This window comes from Phaethon aethereus (assembly GCF_964289735.1).
Source record: "Phaethon aethereus genome assembly, chromosome: 1".
Taxonomy (NCBI): domain Eukaryota; kingdom Metazoa; phylum Chordata; class Aves; order Phaethontiformes; family Phaethontidae; genus Phaethon; species Phaethon aethereus.
In genome coordinates this window covers 120,734,990-120,755,916 of record NC_138575.1, presented here as the reverse complement: position 1 = coordinate 120,755,916, position 20,927 = coordinate 120,734,990, and the positions used below count along the sequence as shown (strand labels likewise).

Sequence of the window (20,927 nt, the reverse complement as noted above, 5' to 3'; positions counted from 1 at the left end):
TGCTTTGCTCTTTAGTGAAAGAGATGATGCATTTATGACAGATACTCCACTGGGACCATGTGATCTCCAAACCACAAAAAAACCTGACAAGTGTAAGTGCTTATTCCAGCAGTAGGCCTGCCTTTTGGGAGTCACCTGACACTGCAACATCAGAATAAACCCACCCCTAAATGCCAAACTGTCAGAGAAGCAGGAGAAATAAAACAGCTAGATCCCTATCTCCAGGCACCGATCCATTTCTGCTTAGTTTCTACTGGGTCTAGAAACTGGCCAGTAACATAAACACCCCACCAAGGAAGATAGCGACACACAGCCAAATGGTTCCTTTTTGCAGGATCCATCTACCTTTCAACCACCAGTACTTTATTGATGTTAGCTAAACACAGGATATTATACTGGGGAATTAAAGGAACTTAGATGGGTTCTTCCAAGAACCTTTAGCACTGGAGCTTGAGATCTGCCCATATCAGACCATGATGCAGGCAGAAAGGATAGCAACGGTCTCCATTTCTGCACTGCCCAGGGGTTTCTGCATGGCCTGGAGAAGATAATGTCAGATCTGGCTTGCTGCAAGCAGTCGATGCTGGTACATGACAATAAACATTAACAACTAGATTTACTGTCGTGGTTTAGCCCCAGCCGGCAACTAAGCACCACGCAGCCGCTCGCTCACTCTCCCTCCCACAGCGGGACGGGGGAGAGAATTAGGAAAAACCTCGTGGGTTGAGATAAACACGGTTTAATAGGACAGAAAGAAAGAAGGGAACAATAATGATAATACCAACAAAGGAATGTATAAGAACAAGTGATGCCCAATTCCAATACAGAAATTGCTCACCACCCCGTGATCGACAGCCCGTCCCCGAGCAGCGATTTCCGCCCCCCCGGCCAACTCCAGTTTATGTACTGGGCATGACGTCGTATGGTAGGGAATATCTCTTTGGCCAGTCTGGGTCAGCTGTCCCGGCTGTGTCCCCTCCCAGCTCCCCGTGCACCCCCAGCCTGCTCGCTGGCAGGCCAGCACAAGAAGCTGGACTGTCCTTGACGGCTCAGCAACAACCCAAAACATCAGCACATTATCAACAGTTCCTCATCCCAAATCCAAAACACAGTTTCACACTAGCTTCTGTGAGGAAAACCAGCTCTATCCTGGCTGAAACCAGGACAGTATCCACCCCTTATTCCATACCATTTACGTCATGCTCAGGTCCTATACTTTTCAATACATTCCAATTATTCATTATTACTCTTCCTGTCCTTTAATATATACACACAGATATCACTCTCTTAGTCCATGGGCCATCACTTAAAATGTCTATGGAGTTCAGTCAGTCCATGACTCTGGGCTTCATCCATCATAGCAGTCTCTCAGGGCAGGGGAGATGGTATGTGGTGTTGGATTGTCATCTGGCATGGTCCATGTCCATGATCTGCAGGTCGAAGATGTCGATCTCGAGGGATTTGTTGGGCGCAAGCTGCTGAAGCCAGTTCTGGTTTCATCACTGCTGCACGTTGCTTGGTTTCAGTGAAGCTCATTCTTCATCAGTCTGGGTGATTCTTACTATAATACCATTGATATGGTAGATAGCAGCCATAGTAGTAATGTCATTCTGAACAATTAACATAATACAATTCAAATCATTGACTGTTTTCACCCAAAATCAAGTCTCCTTGAGGTACACATCGGACTTCCCCATCCTTCCGCATTACCCACCAAGTGCACCCAGGTCCCTGGGCAAAGGCAATCCCACGAATGGGTTTGCCTTTTCCTAATGCAGGAGTAACCCAGACTGTCTTCCCCAGCATGTTTCTCACATGCACCACAGGGACTTTATCCCCTTCTACAGTACGTAGAAGTTTTGATTGGGCAGGGCCGGCTCTATTAGTGGATCCCCTAGTGTTGACTAACCAGGTGGCTTTGGCTAAATGTTTATCCCAATTTTTGAATGTCCCATCACCCATTGCTCTCAGTGTAGTCTTTAACAGTCCGTTGTATCGTTCAATTTTTCCGGAAGCTGGTGCATGATAGGGGATATGATACACCCACTCAATGCCGTGCTCTTTGGCCCAGGTGTCTATGAGGTTGTTTCGGAAATGAGTCCCATTGTCTGACTCAATTCTTTCGGGGGTGCCATGTCGCCATAAGACTTGCTTTTCAAGGCCCAGGATAGTGTTCCGGGCGGTGGCATGGGGCACAGGGTATGTTTCCAGCCATCCGGTGGTTGCTTCCACCATGGTAAGCACATAGCGCTTGCCTTGGCGAGTTTGTGGAAGTGTGATATAATCAATCTGCCAGGCCTCCCCATATTTATATTTCAACCATCGTCCTTCATACCAGAGAGGCTTTAACCGCTTGGCTTGTTTGATCGCAGCACACGTTTCACATTCATGGATAACCTGTGCAATAGCATCCATGGTCAGGTCCACCCCTCGATCCCGAGCCCATCTATATGTTGCATCTCTTCCCTGATGGCCTGAGGTGTCATGGGCCCACCGAGCTATAAATAATTCACCCTTATGTTGCCAGTCCAGATCCACCTGAGCCACTTCAATCTTAGCAGCCTGATCCACCTGATGGTTGTTTTGATGTTCTTCAGTGGCCCGACTCTTGGGTACGTGAGCATCTACGTGACGTACTTTTATGACGAGATTCTCTAGTCGGGCAGCAATATCTTGCCACAATTCAGCAGCCCAGATGGGCTTGCCTCTGCGTTGCCAGTTGCTCTGCTTCCATTGCTGCAGCCACCCCCATAGAGCATTTGCTACCATCCATGAGTCAGTATAAAGATAGAGTACTGGCCATTTTTCTCGTTCAGCAATATCTAAAGCCAGCTGGATGGCTTTCACCTCCGCAAACTGACTTGATTCACCTTGTCCTTCAGCCACTTCTGCAACTCGTCGTATAGGGCTCCATACAGCAGCTTTCCACCTTCGATGTTTGCCTACAATACGACAGGACCCATCAGTAAACAGGGCATATTGCCTTTCGTTCTCTGGCAGTTCATTATATGGTGGAGCCTCTTCAGCACGCGCCACCTCCTCTTCCGGTGATATTCCAAAATCTTTGCCTTCTGGCCAGTCCATGATCACTTCCAAGATTCCCGGGCGATTAAGATTTCCTATTCGAGCCCGCTGTGTAATAAGTGCGACCCACTTACTCCACGTAGCATCAGTCGCATGATGCGTAGAGGGGACCCTCCCTTTGAACATCCAGCCCAGCACCGGCAGTCGGGGTGCCAGGAGGAGCTGTGCTTCAGTACCAACCACTTCTGAGGCAGCTCGAACTCCTTCATATGCCGCCAATATCTCCTTTTCAGTTGGAGTATAACGGGACTCAGATCCCCTATATCCTCGACTCCAAAACCCTAGAGGTCGACCTCGAGTCTCTCCTGGTGCCTTCTGCCAGAGACTCCAGGTAGGGCCATTCTCCCCGGCTGCCGTGTAGAGCACATTTTTAACATCTTGTCCTGCCCGTACTGGCCCGAGGGCTACGGCATGAACTATCTCCTGTTTGATTTGTTCGAAGGCTTGTCGTTGCTCAGGGCCCCATTTAAAATCGTTCTTCTTCCGGGTCACTTGATAAAGAGGGCTTACAATCAGACTGTAATTTGGAATATGCATTCTCCAGAAACCCACAACACCCAGAAATGCTTGTGTTTCTTTTTTGCTAGTTGGTGGAGACATAGCTGTTATTTTGTTGATCACATCCGTTGGGATCTGTCGACGTCCATCTTGCCATTTTATTCCTAAAAACTGGATCTCTTGTGCAGGTCCCTTGACTTTACTTTGCTTTATAGCAAAACCAGCTTTCAGAAGGACTTGAATTATTTTCTTCCCTTTCTCGAAAACTTCTTCTGCTGTGTTGCCCCATACGATGATGTCATCAATGTATTGCAGATGCTCTGGAGCTTCACCCTGTTCCAGTGCAGTTTGTATCAGCCCATGGCAAATGGTAGGGCTGTGTTTCCACCCCTGGGGAAGTCGATTCCAGGTGTATTGGACACCTCTCCAAGTGAAAGCAAACTGTGGCCTGCACTCTGCTGCCAAAGGGATCGAGAAAAACGCGTTAGCAATATCAATGGTGGCGTACCACTTGGCTGCCTTTGACTCCAGTTCATATTGAAGTTCTAGCATGTCCGGCACAGCAGCGCTCAGTGGTGGCGTGACTTCATTCAGGCCACGATAGTCTACTATCAGTCTCCACTCTCCATTAGACTTTCGCACTGGCCATATGGGGCTGTTGAAGGGTGAGTGAGTCTTGCTGATCACTCCTTGGCTCTCCAGCCGACGAATCAGCTCATGGATGGGGATCAGGGAGTCTCTGTTGGTGCGATATTGCCGCCGGTGCACTGTTGTGGTAGCGATCGGCACCTGTTGTTCTTTGACCCTGAGCAACCCCACCACAGAAGGGTCCTCTGAGAGACCAGGCAAGGTGGACAGCTGTTTAATTTCTTCCATCTCCAAGGCAGCTATACCAAAAGCCCACCGGTACCCTTTTGGGTCCTTGAAATACCCTCTGCTGAGGTAGTCTATGCCCAGGATGCACGGAGCCTCCGGGCCAGTCACAATGGGGTGCTTCTGCCACTCATTCCCAGTTAGGCTCACTTCAGCCTCCAGTACAGTCAGCTGTTGGGATCCCCCTGTCACTCCAGAAATACAGATGGGTTCTGCCCCTATATGGCTTGATGGCATCAGGGTACATTGTGCACCGGTGTCCACTAAAGCCTTATATTCCTGTGGGTCTGACGTGCCAGGCCATCTAATCCACACAGTCCAATAAACTCGGTTGTCCCTCTCCTCCGCCTGGCTGGAGGCAGGGCCCCTCTAATCCTGCTCATAGTACTCGTTACCCACTTCTTGTAAATAGGAATCAGAAGTCCCTTCAAGAGGATCAGAGGTGAGATCAGCTCTTCTATTCTTTCTGGGAAGCTGCCCACTGGAAAGTGGAGCGACGATTTTCCTCGAGGAACCTGAACCCCCTTTTGTAATTGTTTTTCCTTGCAGCTCGCGTACTCGTGCCTCTAGGGTCGAGGTAGGTTTTCCATCCCACCTCCTCATGTCCTCTCCGTAGTCACGCAATTGAAACCACAGGGTGGCTCGTGGTGTGTATCCTCTATATCTTCTCTCTTGAACAGAAGAGCGCTTACTCCTAATGGCTGAGACACTGGTCCGTATGGGTGGAGGGTAGGGCATATCCTCTTTGAATTGCCGGAACTCTCGGGACAGTTTCTCTATAGCAGAGACGCAGGCCCGTAGGGAGGAAGAGAGACTTTCTTCGTATTGCCGGAGTTGGCCAGCCAATTCATCCACCGTTGGTCTCTCTCCGTCCTTCCAGGCCATTACTGCTAATGAGTTGGCATATGATGATGGTGCACTCCGTACAAACTTCCGCCACATAGGTTGCGTGCAATTGACTTCATCTGGATCTCTGGATGATTGTCCATTGTCCAAGTCACCATAAATCACTTCCAGCACCGCTAGCTCCCTCAGGTACTGGATACCTTTCTCCATGGTGGTCCACTTGCCTGGGTGACATAGAACATCTTCCTTGAAGGGATACCTTTCCTTCACACCCGACAGGAGTCGTCTCCAGAGGCTGAGGACTTGTGCACCTTTTCCAATTGCTTTGTCAATGCCCCCTTCCCTAGAAAGGGATCCCAGCTGCTTGGCTTCCCTACCCTCTAATTCCAGGCTACTGGCCCCATTATCCCAGCATCGGAGCAGCCAGGTGACAATGTGCTCACCCGGACGACGGCTGAAATCCTTTCGCATATCTCGCAATTCACTCAGGGATAGAGATCGGGTAGTTACCGTCTCTTTTATAAGTTCTTCCTCTTCCTCCTCTTCAAGTGATGACTCGCTCTCTTCCCTCTTCCGTGCTTGTGATGGCCCTGCTTCAGAGCACTCTGCCTCCTCACTCTCTTCCTCTGGCTCCTTCTTAGCAGGATCTTCCTCCTCCCTTACTAAACGAGCTGACTTCCGCTTCCAAGATTTCTTCTTTTGTACAGGGGCAACTGATACCGGGATGGGCTGGTCCTCTGGTTCAGCTGCAACAGTCTGAGTAGCTACAGTGCCCGCCGTGGGGGTTGGAGTAGTGGCAGTGCCTGCTACAGACGTTGGAGTAGTCACAGTGCCTGCCACATTGCCATCAGACCCAGAGAGCCCCTCTCCCCTTTGCACAGTGTTAAATAGGGTTCGGTAGGCATGGGCCAGGCCCCAGCACATGGCAATGATTTGTGTCTCCTTGGAGCTGCCAGGCTGACAGCATACTTCTTCCAGATATTCTGCTAGTTTATCAGGATTCTGCACTTGTTCGGGAGTGAAGCTCCAAAACACCGGAGGTGCCCACCGCCCCAGGCATTTGCCCATGCTGTTCCACACACCCTGCCATTCATAACTATCCAGCCTTGGGGCAGATCTCCGGGTGATATTCTTAAATTGCTTGCCAACCTTAGACAAAACTGAAACCATGTTCCCCAGAAGTAGCAATAGAGGTATTTTAACCAGCCAAGGGTGTTCAAAATACTGAAAAATTATTGTGATGAAGGAGGAAATGTTATGATAGAGGGTATCAAAGGTACCATTCTGCATTTCCTCCATAAAAAACCTTTCAGAGGCAGAAGTATAATTGCTAATCGTCTCCACAAGACTGTAGCCAAAATACAGTAACGGCTTTAGTACAGAGCTCAGATGATACCACATTAAGCTCAAGGTCAGTGCTCTAAAAACAAAATTCACAGGCGAGACATTACTAATCATTGCAGAGTACAGCAGCCCGCAGAAACCAACACCGATCCTTAACATGTACAGCAAAGACGAGAGCATGATGCAAATCAAACTGATATTGTGACCTGCAACCGTTATTATCTCAAGCCTCGGGCCCCACGTTGGGCGCCAAAAAGGACTGTCGTGGTTTAGCCCCAGCCGGCAACTAAGCACCACGCAGCCGCTCGCTCACTCTCCCTCCCACAGCGGGACGGGGGAGAGAATTAGGAAAAACCTCGTGGGTTGAGATAAACACGGTTTAATAGGACAGAAAGAAAGAAGGGAACAATAATGATAATACCAACAAAGGAATGTATAAGAACAAGTGATGCCCAATTCCAATACAGAAATTGCTCACCACCCCGTGATCGACAGCCCGTCCCCGAGCAGCGATTTCCGCCCCCCCGGCCAACTCCAGTTTATGTACTGGGCATGACGTCGTATGGTAGGGAATATCTCTTTGGCCAGTCTGGGTCAGCTGTCCCGGCTGTGTCCCCTCCCAGCTCCCCGTGCACCCCCAGCCTGCTCGCTGGCAGGCCAGCACAAGAAGCTGGACTGTGCTTGACGGCTCAGCAACAACCCAAAACATCAGCACATTATCAACAGTTCCTCATCCCAAATCCAAAACACAGTTTCACACTAGCTTCTGTGAGGAAAACCAGCTCTATCCTGGCTGAAACCAGGACATTTACGAACACTGCAGATGATGGCCACTGATAGCAGCAATTTTTTCCACACAGATAGGACTCAGATGTCTACTCCTAAATTATTCTCCATAACTAGAGTCTGGTTCCAAATGAGCATTAAATAAAAATGGTAACAAGCGGCAAAAGGAAACTCTTAAATAAAGACAACTGCCGTTACTCAAGATTCAGAGCAAAGTTCCCTGGAGATTTATCTGGGTTTCATATCACCATGATGTCAAGCAAATGCATCCAGAAGACAAGCAGGATTACCCTGCAATCAGTCTTCCCACACTGAGGCACCCTAGGACGGTCTGTGGCTTTATGTTTTATGCACTTAGCACAGGTAAAATTTTCATATCACAAAGGGAAAAAGGAAAAATTACCTGTTGAACTTCTAAAGGTGATTGAGCAGACTGAGCCTCTTCATGAGCCCCTTCATCTGCCTTGTCTTCTGTGTGTGCCTCAGTTTCATCTGTGGCATCAGACTTTTCAGTCGCCTGGAAGCAAAGAGAAGTCATTGTTAGCCTCAGGGCACATAACCAACAATCCATTTCTATAAAACTCTTCATGTTACAGTTTTTCTAATTTTGCTTCAGCACTCAAAATATACCCTTTTGGACATTTTACTGTGAAAGGAACTCTTGTTGGCATGTTCATCTGTTGGTAAAGGCATGGGGTTTGTGTAGGGGAAACGTGAATTCAAGCCCTTCTTCTTCTGCAGAGCATAGTAGATTCTCTAACTTTTCTGTGGAAAAAGAAACCAATGCTCACCCTTATGGAACATTCTAGCTTCAGAAAAAAAGCGCCTTTTTTACCAGCATGCATTCAGATTAAACTTGATCAAGAAGCTACAGAGAAACAGAAGGAATAAAGTGTTTCATATCTAATTTTTTAACTTTCTTGTTTAAAATAATTGGGAAGCTGTTTCTCAATTCACACACCAATCTATCAAATCTATTTGTTCCAGCACCGTGAACAGGCACCTCCTAGAAGGCTCTTTATTTTAAGCCCTGTTGTACTTTCAGCTAGGTAGCTGTGAAAGGTCATACTGGATCACACACTGTGTCAGATAAAAGGAGACCTGTACGGCCTCGACTGGAACAACAGAAATAGGATGAAATGCAATAACATGAAGTGCACAGTCACATTATTTGGGACAGGTAGTTCTGGGACAGAGATTAAAAACAGATGTTTCTACTGCACATTGAGAGCTTGTAAGTTGATGATCGTCAAAGAAGGAAAAGGTGGATATATTTAAATAATCACAGAATAACCGAGCCACAAAAGTGATGCGACAGTGAAAGAGGTAATAAATGTGATCCTCAGATGCATGAGGTGAGGTATAGCTGGCGGAGCTGAAAGCCAATATTAATGTCATTATATAAGGCCAAGACGAAACCTCTGGATTGCTCTGTACCGTTCCAATCACTCAGGCTCAAGAAAGAGAAATTCAGATTGGAACAGGAGCAGAGGGGGGCGACAGGAATATTTGAGGGAGTGGAGAGCCTGTCTTATGAAAGTGTGACAAAAAAAGCTTCATTACTTTAATCTTTTGAATGTAATGCTGTGAGGGGATATGATGACTCTCTAAAAATAGTTCAGAGTAAACTTCAGGGACGGATAGGATAAGGAAGAGCACTGAGATAGACGCAAGAGGAGTACAAACCAGCAGTATATAAATAAAAATTCTAATCATCATCAGTGTGAGATTTTGGAAGAGCTTTCGAGGAGAGAAGTGGAGGCAAAAGACCTTATTCATTAAAAGGCAATTAGATCACTTCTGAGAGGTGTCATCTGGTGCGGTTGCCCCCAACAACAGAGAATTGGGCTCAGGGGAGGTCCTGTCCTGTGTCATCCTAAATGCTATGGGCAGAGCAGCATGTCGCTGATCAGAAGACGAGCTCTTTTCTCATCCCTGTGGCCAAGCCCTCACAACTCACCCACCTGGTTGGTTTGGGTTTTTCTGCTTTTCCATAATTTCATTTGTCTCTACAGTTAGACAAAAGCCCCCATTCATGATCTCCTGTCCTTTAAGCTTCACAAGACCTCCTCCAGTGTCCTCATCATATATGATGTCTTCAGCCAGCGTACTTCACCTGCAGAAGCGTGACACTGGCATAGCTACCTGGCTTTTAGTCACAGAGAAGACTTGGGTGAGTGCTGACTTAGGGATCTTTGTCCCATGGTAGTGTGCAATACAAGACATGCCCGCCTGCTGAGACACTCTGCTGGATGGGGACAAAAATGATAAAAAGGAGGTCAGGAATATGTGGAAACAGATATCATGACAGAGTGAAGATGGGCAAAATACTTCTGCAGTTTTATCTTTTTCCCAAAACATCACTGTCTGTAAGATTTGGTGCCCTTTTGGCAATTTTCTCCTGAACCATGGAAAATATGTTTTATATGTAAGGAGCTTGTAATGAAAAAAGAGTAGGCACATAGACTTATAAGTTCCCCTTCCTCTCCCCAGAGAATAACAACAGCAAAAAAACCTCAGCAGTAATTGTCGCCCTCCCAGCAGCCCTTCCCAGCACTGCCCTGCCCTCCTGGCAGCAAAAGCCTTTGCCAAGCTGCATGGTGAACTGAAGCAGGAAGTTGATCAAGATTAAAGCCTTAAAAAGAAAAGCACATCTATCTCACACAATTTGTACACTGCATTACACAGCTGCTTGAATGTTTTTGCCAGCATGTGGGGGATGCTTGGGGAGAGGGGTGAGCAGCTGGGAGTGAGCAGAAGGAGCCAGAGGGAGGAGGAAGGAGAAAAGACTACTTCTTTTTCTGGCAATACTCTCTCATTTCAAGTACACATAAAACTGCAGGCTTGCCACACTCTGATGCTGGTGGCATAGTTATTAAAAACAGATCTACAGAGACATTTGTTTGGCTTAATTTATACCTTGCTTTTCCCCCACAAGCTAACAGAATATTTGAAGATTAAAATATGTAGTAACACAGACATACATTGAAATTCTCTTGTGCAACATTGTGTTTATACATTGTTTTCCTAAGCAAATGATAGCTTCTTTACAGATACTTTCTTTGTAGCGGTTCCTAAAATGAAAATGATAGTGTTCATGAAAACTAAATTGGTTAGATATTTATTTTCAGTGTGTATTTTAACATTTCATTTTAAAACCCACATACCCAATATTTTCTTGGCAGATACATAAAATATCTAAAGAACGAAGCTGGCATTCTAACAAAAATATACCTATTGTGTAAAACTATCTATCTTAGACGAATCATATACTTACTCAGAGCATAAGGCAAATAAAAGCCATGGCTCAAAGAACTCAACTCTAGAAGCAGCATGTTATCAGTCAGTTCATGCACACATACACATACAGACTTCTTGATTATATGGAGAACTGTGGTATTCCAAATAGCGTCATTACAGTAGCTCTACATAGCAACACAAAATCTTAGTTTTAACTAAATTAAAATGAAGTCCCATTCATAAAGACTGAAAATATTGTAATAGTTGTAATTCAAAGCAGCTTTGTAGAAGTATTCTTCAACTACAAGACTAAAGCTCAAGTATCTACAGATTTTGGGATGTGAAGGTCATGGATATTAAGACGAAAAATACAAAGATTAAGGACTTAAGTATATACAAGGTTTGAAAACAGATCCTCAGCTACCTCAGTAAGTTAGCTTCAGTGAGTTCACAGAGGGATTGCAAACCTAAATGATCTTGCTTCAAGCTACTGGCTCTCTGGACTTCTGGGAAATAGAGGCAGTATACCACTGTGGTTAATAAAGTTGTCAAAAAACCTGTTTGCCCCTGAAAATAAAAAGCTATTAATTACCTGCATTCAAACCTTGCTAAGATACTCAGAAGGTGTAATGATATTGCATACTGTTTGACAGCTTAGTTTAAGTAACAGACACCTCTTTGGCAGAACAATTCACCTGTGCCATTTTAGAAAACAAAGAGTGCAGCCACAGCTATTAATGGGCTGTTCACATATTACCAATATTTCAGAATATTTTCAAGAATATTGAGAACAGTCTCAGACTAAGCATAAAAGTGATGGGGACTTTAAAAAGAAACGTACCCAACTTTCGGGGCAGGTGAGACTGACACACCTGACCCTAGACATATAAACTACATTGATCATAGCTCAAATATACACACGTATACTATTGGCACATCCCTGTTCATGCCACTAATCCAAAATTAAATGGGGTATCACCTTGGTGAAAACTTTGATGTGTCCTAGACATATCAGACTCACCCTGTAAGTGTAGATCAGCTTGCAGATTAGGATATGGCACCATCAGAGCTCCGGCACCATCTGAGCTCCAATACCTAGCAGTAACAGTTCAATGTGAAAGCTGGACAAGTAGGTCTGGTGACAAGTTGTTGCCACCTAACCTAGAGAGAAGTCAGGGCTACAAAAATGAGAATCTGCAGAACTGAAACATGAATTTTGCACTCAGCAGGCTGACATGGCAATGAATTTACCTACAAGTATTTTGTTGGGAAATTACAATTTGTTGAGGGAGTAGCAAAAAGTTCCTCTGCTTGCTTTAGAAAAGAGACTCAAAACAGTCCTGGGTCAGGATCCTAATGGACTGTGTTGTGAAACAGCATCATGGTCATTAGAGACCTTCTCTACTGCTGGTGCAATATGAGACAAAAGATGGATAGAAAAGGAAAGAGAATCTTCTGAGGCAAGAGTATAAAACATGTATCAGCTTCATATTAATCTTAATTTCCTTCATAGAATCCTACCATAAAAACCCCTAGAAAGAAAATTCTTACTGTTTTGTGGTGTTCCCATGCTTTATAGTTTGCTTCTTTTATAAATTATCACCATATTCCAGAAAAAAAACCCCAATATTTAAGAAAGGATTGGTAGGAAATCCTGTCATACGTGTCATCATTACCATCTCTTCCACACCTGACTTATTATTCCAGATTCATGCTGTTGCAAATCAATGTCACGAGCCATCCATTGTAATTCATGCTAGGATTGAACTGACAGCCTAATGAAAGGAAAGCAGAAGCAGTGCAGCAATGTTATTTGTATGACAAAGCATAGCCAGACTGTCATGCAGTGAAGATGCTGAGAAACACCTCTGCAATAAATGCTAAAACACTTGTATATATCTCTCTCAAATTCAGGAACAGACTCTAAAATTGAGACAATGTAAATATACTTCTACTCTTTACCTGGATTTTTTAAAAAAGCTCACACTTACTTCTACTTTCTGGACTGAAATAATCACCACCACCACCAGCGCAGCAGGTACTCAGCTTAGACCGTACTTCCTTGCTACCAATAGCACTAACACTTATTTGCCCAGCAGAATGTACTGAACATATTATTTTCAACATTTACAAAGTTTTCATGAAGTAGAAACTTTAATAGCTTCTGCTGACAGCTGGGAATGAATTAATTTTTAAAAATTGCTACTTTGCTTCATAGACACACTATCTAACAGAACCTTGCAAAAAGGAGCCGATAATATATGAAGTGGGAAGATGGAAAAATGCAATTTTCTTTATCTCATTGATTCTCCATGTACCTTTTATAATGATTATAATTTGTAATACCTGCAGTCCTTTAAGCCTTTCATGGCTTTGTGGATGTTAATTAAATGAATTCTCACAAGACCCTTGTGAGGTAGGCAAATAATTTTTATTTCCCTTGGTGGGAGACGGCACAGCTAAAGCAGAAAGTTTAAATCGCTTGCTCCTTATCACACAGGGACTCAGTGTCAAAGACATTTATAGCAACTGTGGCTCTCCCCTGGGTACCTCTTCATCTGTAGCTCTCAAAGCACTTAGCAATGGCTCCTTTTTCTCTCTGTTTTTACAGAAGAGGAAAAGAGAGACATGTACAAAAGTTGCTACACAGTTGGCAGCAGAGTTGGACCAGAAAGCAGATCTCGCGCTCCAGGGCAGTTCTTCAGTCAGGTCACCACAATGCAGCAGAGTTCTATCACTCTGGCTTATCACTTCTCTTGATTCATTTCTTTTGTTGAATCACCCACGTTAAAGGTGGCAACATTTGATTATCAGATAACATTATCTCAGGGTAAGAGAGCTGTAATGCTCTCAGTTATAAAACTTCTAATTAGAAGAAGACTCCGTTAAAGGTAAAACACATTGCTTTCTGTAAAATAAAGAAGAAAAAGGAAAAAAAAAATCCAGAGAAACACCTTTTCCTTTGCCACAAATAGAACATTGTCAAAATACAGTGGATGGAGAGCAAAGGGTAGACTTGCCAAAGGGACTTTGTGAAGTCCTAGGTGAGACTTTAAGTTATCTCCTCAAGGTAGAGGAAGCAAACCCCATAGTGTCAGTCTGTGTGTATGCATAGAGCATGGAAGGGGTCCACACTCCAGTCCCCCTCTTGGTGGCCAATACAAACCCTGTTTGCTCAAGGTTTGATGCAGTCGGGGGAAGTGAAGGTTTCTTGCAATTAACACAACCTATAAATTTCATTAGGAAATTCTGCATCATTTAAAAGCTGAACATGATAAAGTAAAGCTTTGTGTCAACAAAAACAACAAAAAAAATAATCAGCTGGAGGCATGGTAACAAGCCTGCAATGAAAGAAGGGAATATGTTGTGGTTTAGCCCCAGCTGGCAACTAAGCCCCACACAGCCGCTCACTCACTCCCCCACGGTGGGACGGGGGAGAGGATCGAAAGAGTAAGAGTGAGGAAACTCATGGTTTGAGATAGAGACAGTTTAGTAAGTAAACCAAAAGCCGCGCACGCAAGCAAAGCAAGACAAAGAATTCATTCACTACTCCCCATGGGCAGGCAGGAGTTCAGCCATCTCCAGGGAAGGAGGGCTCTGTCACTCGTAATGGTTTCTTGGGAAGACAGACGCCATAACTCCAAACGTCCCTCCACCCCTCCCTTCTTCTTCGTCCCAGCTTTATATACTGAGCATGACGTTATATGGTATGGAATATCTCCTTGGCCAGCCTGGGTCAGCTGTCCCAGCTGTGTCCCCTCCCAACTTCCTGTGCATCCCCAGCCTGCTCGCTGGCAGGCCAGCGCGAGAAGCCGGACTGTCCTTGACTACTTAGCAACAACTCAAAACATCAGCACCTTATCAACATTTTCTCATCCCAAATCCAAAACATAGCCTCACGCTAGCTTCTGTGAAGAAAATTAACTCTACCCTGGCTGAAACCAGGACAGAATAGAAGTATTTCTAGTATTTACTGAACCAGCACTTTTTTTTTCCCCCCCTTAAAAACACTTTTCTGCACCAGCATCTAATGTAATGCTTATCACTGCCCCCTATTTAACATGCTGAGTCACTGCCCATCTTCATCTTTTATTAAAATCAAATAAATGGCCCCCATGGAAGGACAGCAGTGCATACCTTTGTGCCTGGAGGAGGAGCAAGACCCAGGAATGAATAAATAATATTTTCTTCTTTAGCAGAGAAAAAGGATTCAAAATCCTAGAAAAAGAAAAAACAACAGCAAATTAGTAACAAAAATCAACAAGAAACAAAAGGAGGAAGAGACTAGCCCAGGCAAATCTTTCTTATATTTATGAGAATAACTATGCATTTGTTAAAGTGCCTGCATTATCTAAGCCTCAGGAAGAAAGCTCAGATAAAGGGAGTTTCACACTGGCTGGCAAAATGAACAAATGGGCAAATCTCTCCAGAGACTTACACTTTAATTATACTGTATCTGTGTCAGAATCAGATAAAATTAAGCATCTCATTTTGATGTGCCTCAGCTGTACACACCAAAGCAAAGCTATTCTCATTTAAATGTTAAAATAAAACTTCCTGTGAGTAATAACACAAAATAGGCCCTCAAAACCCTGGACAGCTTCATGGCAAATAAAAGGCAACAGTCAATGTAATAGCACAGTGAAATGATAACGGGGAAACTGTTTATTTTAAAGAAAAGCACTCTGGTTAGAAAATGTTGTTACTTTTCAGACAAACTTAGCAAAGGACTGTGTTGTTCCCTTTGACATATATGAACCAGCCAAAATGTCTTGTCCACATGTGAACTGAAGTTATAAATCAGTACATTAAATGCCTGTTTTCTCTTCAGTGCTAATATAACTGAAAAGACATGAGGGATGGCTCCTATCCTACCATCTAGTACTTGCATGGTCTTTACTGTATTCACTCGTACAACTTTCTTGCCAATTAAAGAAGGTCTGCTATCACTAGTTTGTTACTGGGAAGTTCATGATTCACATCTTACACAGGTAAAAATCAACATGTAAGATCTCAGCAGAAACTCTGGTCATATGTAACTGGCCCACAATCACACAACAGCCCTGTGTAGGACAGGGCACTCAACGCATGTCTACTTGCGTGACCATGTTATCATCCTCCCTCTCATCCCAAATAACTCCAAAAATAGAAGCTTGTAAATAATAAGGTGCTGTCTCATGCTTGAGACTTGTTTGTAAAGCTAGGTTAGGACCTGAGTTGTTTTATTGGGCTGTTTTAGTATTTCTAGAGAATAAATTATTAGCCAAGGGTAATCCTAGGGAAAGGCTGGAGTAAATGGTTTAGAAGTCACCTTAATGTCAACAAGACTGGAATCAATGACATTTCAGTCCTGTTTGGAAGAGGTAACGTAGCTTAACAGACAGGATAAATGACAGCCCATTTCACTGATTTATCTACAGGACAGATTGCCTTTCACACAGACCTAGTTACAGGAATTAGGAACTGCCTGGTCTGGGAGAAGCCCCAGAACACATTCTGCCCTGACAAGGCAGAATACCTGCTGCTGCTCTAAGCCACTCATTTCTCAAACCATCTCTTTGCTGTTTTCATCTTGCTGTGGGGTTCTCCTTCTTATCTAACCCAGGTCTGACCTGAGTATTTAAGAAAGCCAGTGTCTGAAGTCTAACCCATAAACTTAGGAGCAATATAGCAAACAAGACCATGAAGATTTTCTGCAATTCAAAGAGCCAGAATCTGACATGGGCCTTTGACAGGCCACACAAGCACAGGAAGCTTGTGTCCTCATGCTCATAAAACAGCCTAAGCAAACTATGACACAACATGTCAATAGCTGGGAAACAAAGAGAAGACTATAACAAGGGTGGGCCATGAAATGGACTTGATATTTTATAAGTCTTACTAGTTCCTCCACAGAGGAAAAGCAGCAGACGGCAAGTGTACCAAGAATCTCTAGAGATATACAGCCTTGTAGGTAACCAGACCTGAAGGCATAAGCAAGACGTGAATGACCAGATGAACTCCTTATCAGAAGAGGATACAACCTCTTCTATCATATCAGGTACTCCTTGGCAACTGGTAGTGTACAATGACATCCCACAGTAAATGTGGTATCTTGCAGTAAATGGAATGCTTACACTGAAGAGCAAGCAATTATGTATTTATCATGGGGTAAAAGAATGACTACAGTGATCACAGAATAGTTTTTGTATTGTATATTTGCACTCTTACTTTCCTAATGGTGACTTGTTCACATTTCCATTCACTGAATGACCAAAGATAACTGTTCCCAAGGCAGACAGTAAGAAAAACACATAGTAACAATTTATTTCAGGTAAGCGATAATATTATATCTGTATGAGAAGACATAAATGGTCTAGGCAGAGGGTAGTGGTGTCATTTGTCTTTGGAACTAGTCTTTGAAAAATATAGTGAAACATAGTTCAAAAAAAAATACTCCATGAGTTTTTCTTTATGATAGGAGTGCATGTGCAAATATCCACTCTGCACTATCATCCTTTGTATGTCCACTGGGGAAATGCCAGACAGCAAAACAGCAAACTCTAATTGGACATCAGTGGAAAGTTCTTCCCCATGTGAGTGGAATGGCACCAGCTCAGAGTGCACAGAGAGGGCATGGAAATGCCATCCTTGGAGGCTTTTGAAACTCAGATGGCCAAAGCCCCAAGCAACATAAGCTAACTTCAAATCTATCCCTGCTTTGAGCAGCAGATAGGGACCTCCAGAGGTCCCTATGATTTCTATATATTTGACTTAAGCAGTTATATGAAGCATCAGTTAAAAGTTTTACCTAATAATTCAGAGATTCTTTCCAAAAAAAAGCACATGGGTATTTTATTCTATGGATTTCTGTTTACAGAGAAAAGCACAGATTCCAGCTTACAGAGAAAACCAGAAGTTTACATTCCATTTCTTCCCTAGTTTTCTAGGGGTTTTTGTTAAGCAAAAGCAAAGACAAGAGCAACAGAGTGCTCGATATATTTAGAAAGTGACACAGATTCAGACGTCTGTCTAGACATGAGCAAAGAAGCAGCTTAAGAAAAAGATCAAATAAAAACATAATTGCCAACACTGATGGATTAGAATGGATACTTGAAATTGGTGCTATAGCCAGGCATACAAAATGAATCCATTTCTAATCTGTTTCTTCAAGTGGCGATACCAAAGATCTGAAAGAAAAATAAGATTCAAGCTATTTATAAGGCATTCTTAAGCTTCTCTGACCTCGCAGAAAAGCTGTTCACAGTTGGTGTATTTTCATAAACACACTCCTAAGAAACCTCCATCTTACAGTACAAGTTAGGAAGTGAAGCAGCTCATCAGGGTCAGACAGAAGATGCAGATACCTTTACGTATCAGCAGAAAAGAAGATCAGCAACAGGACTGCATTTACTTGCTCATTATGTCTGTCTGTTCTAGCATGAAAAGGAAGCCTCCTCACCTGTCCCCAGTATCCCCTCTTTCCTTATCCTCACCCCCAAAATTTCACTGGATGGCAGACAAGGGGATTGGAGAAGATCTCAGAGGCCCATTTCTTCAAGGCAGGAACCACTACACTATTCCTGATAGGTGTTTCTCCAATCCTTTGATAATGACCTTTAATGAGATAATGAGAAAATCTCCTGAAAATCGCTTCTTTTTTTTTCTTTTTTTTTTCTGATATCTGACTTAAACTTTCTTTGCTGCATTTTTCATTCATTACATCTTGTCCCACCTCCAGTGGGTGTGGAGCAGAGTATATTTTACAAAATCCTAGAATGACAGGATAATTCAGGTGGGAAAAGACTTCAGGAGACCATCCAGTCCAACCTCCTGCTTAAAGCAGGGACAATACTGAATTCAGACCAATAATGAATTCCTTTTTGCTGCAGCTCTTAAAATACTTCAAGGTTGTCATGACTCTCTACAAATCTCTCTTTCTCAGGGTGGGGAAGGAAATCTTTTATCTTGAATTTTCTTCTCCCAAAGCCAGTGCTCCCAGGCCAGCATGCTGCTAATGTGTTTACACATGCACATGTGTGAATGGGAACCAAACATACTGGACAATTGATGGGGAGGGAAGTAAGGGAAAAGAGTGATCTCAGAAAGAAGAATGAGCAGAAATGAAATGTAACAAGTTTGACTTAAAAACAAAGGACTACTTGGGAATGAGGAAAGAAAAAAATTAGTAGAAAAGAGAAAGAGAAAAAGAAAATGTCTTACAAAAAAAAAGAGGTGTAAAGAGCTTGACTTGTTTAACATAGCAAAATGAAGATTAAAAGAGGGTATGATTCCTATTTACAAATACATTGGTCTAGAGCTGTTTAAGCTAAAGGGTGATTTTGGCATACAAGGAAATGGGTATAAACCGGCTGCATATACCCAGGCTACAAATTTGAAGGTTTCTCGATGCCACGAGACTGAGACCCCTGAAGACTGTACTAGCAAGAGTAACATACTTTAAAGGGACTTCTATGAATTCAGGATCCTGGACTGGACTCCATGACTCAGACAGACCCTTGCAATTCTCAGCCTTATTTTTTAATAATGTGGCTGAGGACAAATGAAGTGGGACACAGGGGAAGAGTTAATATATATCATGTAAACCTTAAACAGCATGAAAGTGTTCTGGATTTCAGAACGATGGGTCTGTTGGACCTGCACAGGTTATGCAGGGAAGTAGAATGCAAATCCCCAGCTTTATATTGCAGACATGTTGCAGAAGACATCATGTCACTTGGAGGAATTTTGCACCAGTCTGCCAGCCCCTGGCCACGTTCTCAACCAGCCTGCATAATCCCACTTCACACTCACTGTGCAGCTCCCTTAAGGCACCTTCCCCTGAGGAGAAGGGTAAGCCTTATGTACTGATATGGATCTCCTTACCTTATTTATTTGGAAATAATGGTGCTATAAATTAATCTTCATTACGCATGCACTGAGATCATTAGCTATGAGCTTTGAGAGCTGGGTACATTAGAATGCTGGAGACTTTAAGATTAATTAAATCAGTAGCTGTAACTGCTTTCTGGACCCCTTTCCACATGGAGGTGTCTTTGCAAAGGACTCTCTCTTCACTTAAATTTATTTCAAGATGTAGATTATTTGGCTTCCTGAAATAGCTTCAGACATAGAGTAAAAACTGTATATTTATAATTTACTGGCAAGGCTGACCAGCTGCAACACTTTGTAAGGCAATCACTCTTTAACTCACTATATAACCTCTCCAGAGAATATCAGAAATATTTATTGGAACACTGGCTGCCACAAAATCCAGGGCAAGATACATCAAATTATACTTTTTATTAGTGCAGATTGGGTGTTGAAATGCACATGAACGCTAACCTACCAAGTTCTCTCTTAAGATTTCCATGAGAAAATGAGGAAACATTCGCACTCAGTTATTCATACGAGGAACTTTTGCTCTGAGAGCACTGAAGTTAATTCTGAGAACTTAGTGGCATGTAAATCCCTTCTCTCTCAAAACAACCTTTGTGGTAGTTCGCACTGGATTTGTGAAGTAATTTAAAACTGGGCTCACTATGTGATCTGCGTTTCAGAGTACTTTGCAAGTTCATTTCAGTGACCATATCAGTGTACTTTCTAGACTATATATTTCCATCCAGACTTTAAAAAAAAAACTGTCTTAGATATCTCTTTTGATTCATGATCCTAATATTCATACTGGTAGACTATTATCTATCACTGAATTGAACAAACTTTCTCAAGAGAAATAACCTGTTACAAGCAGATATGAAAATATAAAAACATCTGATGAGTGTTACAATTTCTATTATGAAAAGTTGGATATTTATTGCATAAGCAATATAATTTCAATAATTTAAACCACATACTAGAACTATTCCAGTCAACTATAATTCCTATTTATTTTTATAATATAATGGAAAAGAAAGATTCCTGTTCATGGCCTCTGATGCCTCAAACACCTACTTGACTTCCTGGTAGCCCAGATGAGCCCATGTCAAACAAATAAAATATCAACACTCACCACGCAAAATTAACTGAAAGTTCAAGAAGCAAAGTGCAATACAGCACTGATAGCAGATCAGCCTTGCTATGAACCCCACTAGTCTTGAGTAGCTCGATATTGCCAAACCGCATAATTGAGGATTTACTACTCCAAGTGCAGCTGAGATGTCTTCATAGCCTACATTTGTCTATCCTGAGATATTGGGTGAAGAAGCCATAGTATCACCTAGACAGTACTGCCTTTGGTCTTCAGGAGCTGAAGCGAGAGTACAGGCAGAGAGCCAACA

The 20,927-nt window shown here is 43.2% G+C and overlaps 1 protein-coding gene across 1 annotated transcript in view; it reads right to left on the bottom strand.

Annotated features, from left to right (window-relative positions):
* LOC309416794 (adapter SH3BGRL-like) overlaps nt 1-20,927 on the bottom strand; it is a gene marked incomplete at both ends in the record, with an annotated part of 32,870 nt that overhangs the window by 5,621 nt on the left and 6,322 nt on the right. Inside the window, 2 exons of the mRNA XM_082014159.1 lie at nt 7,835-7,948; nt 14,809-14,889. Of these exons, the coding sequence (XP_081870285.1) occupies nt 7,835-7,948; nt 14,809-14,889 (195 nt within the window). The remainder of the gene's footprint in view (nt 1-7,834; nt 7,949-14,808; nt 14,890-20,927) is intronic.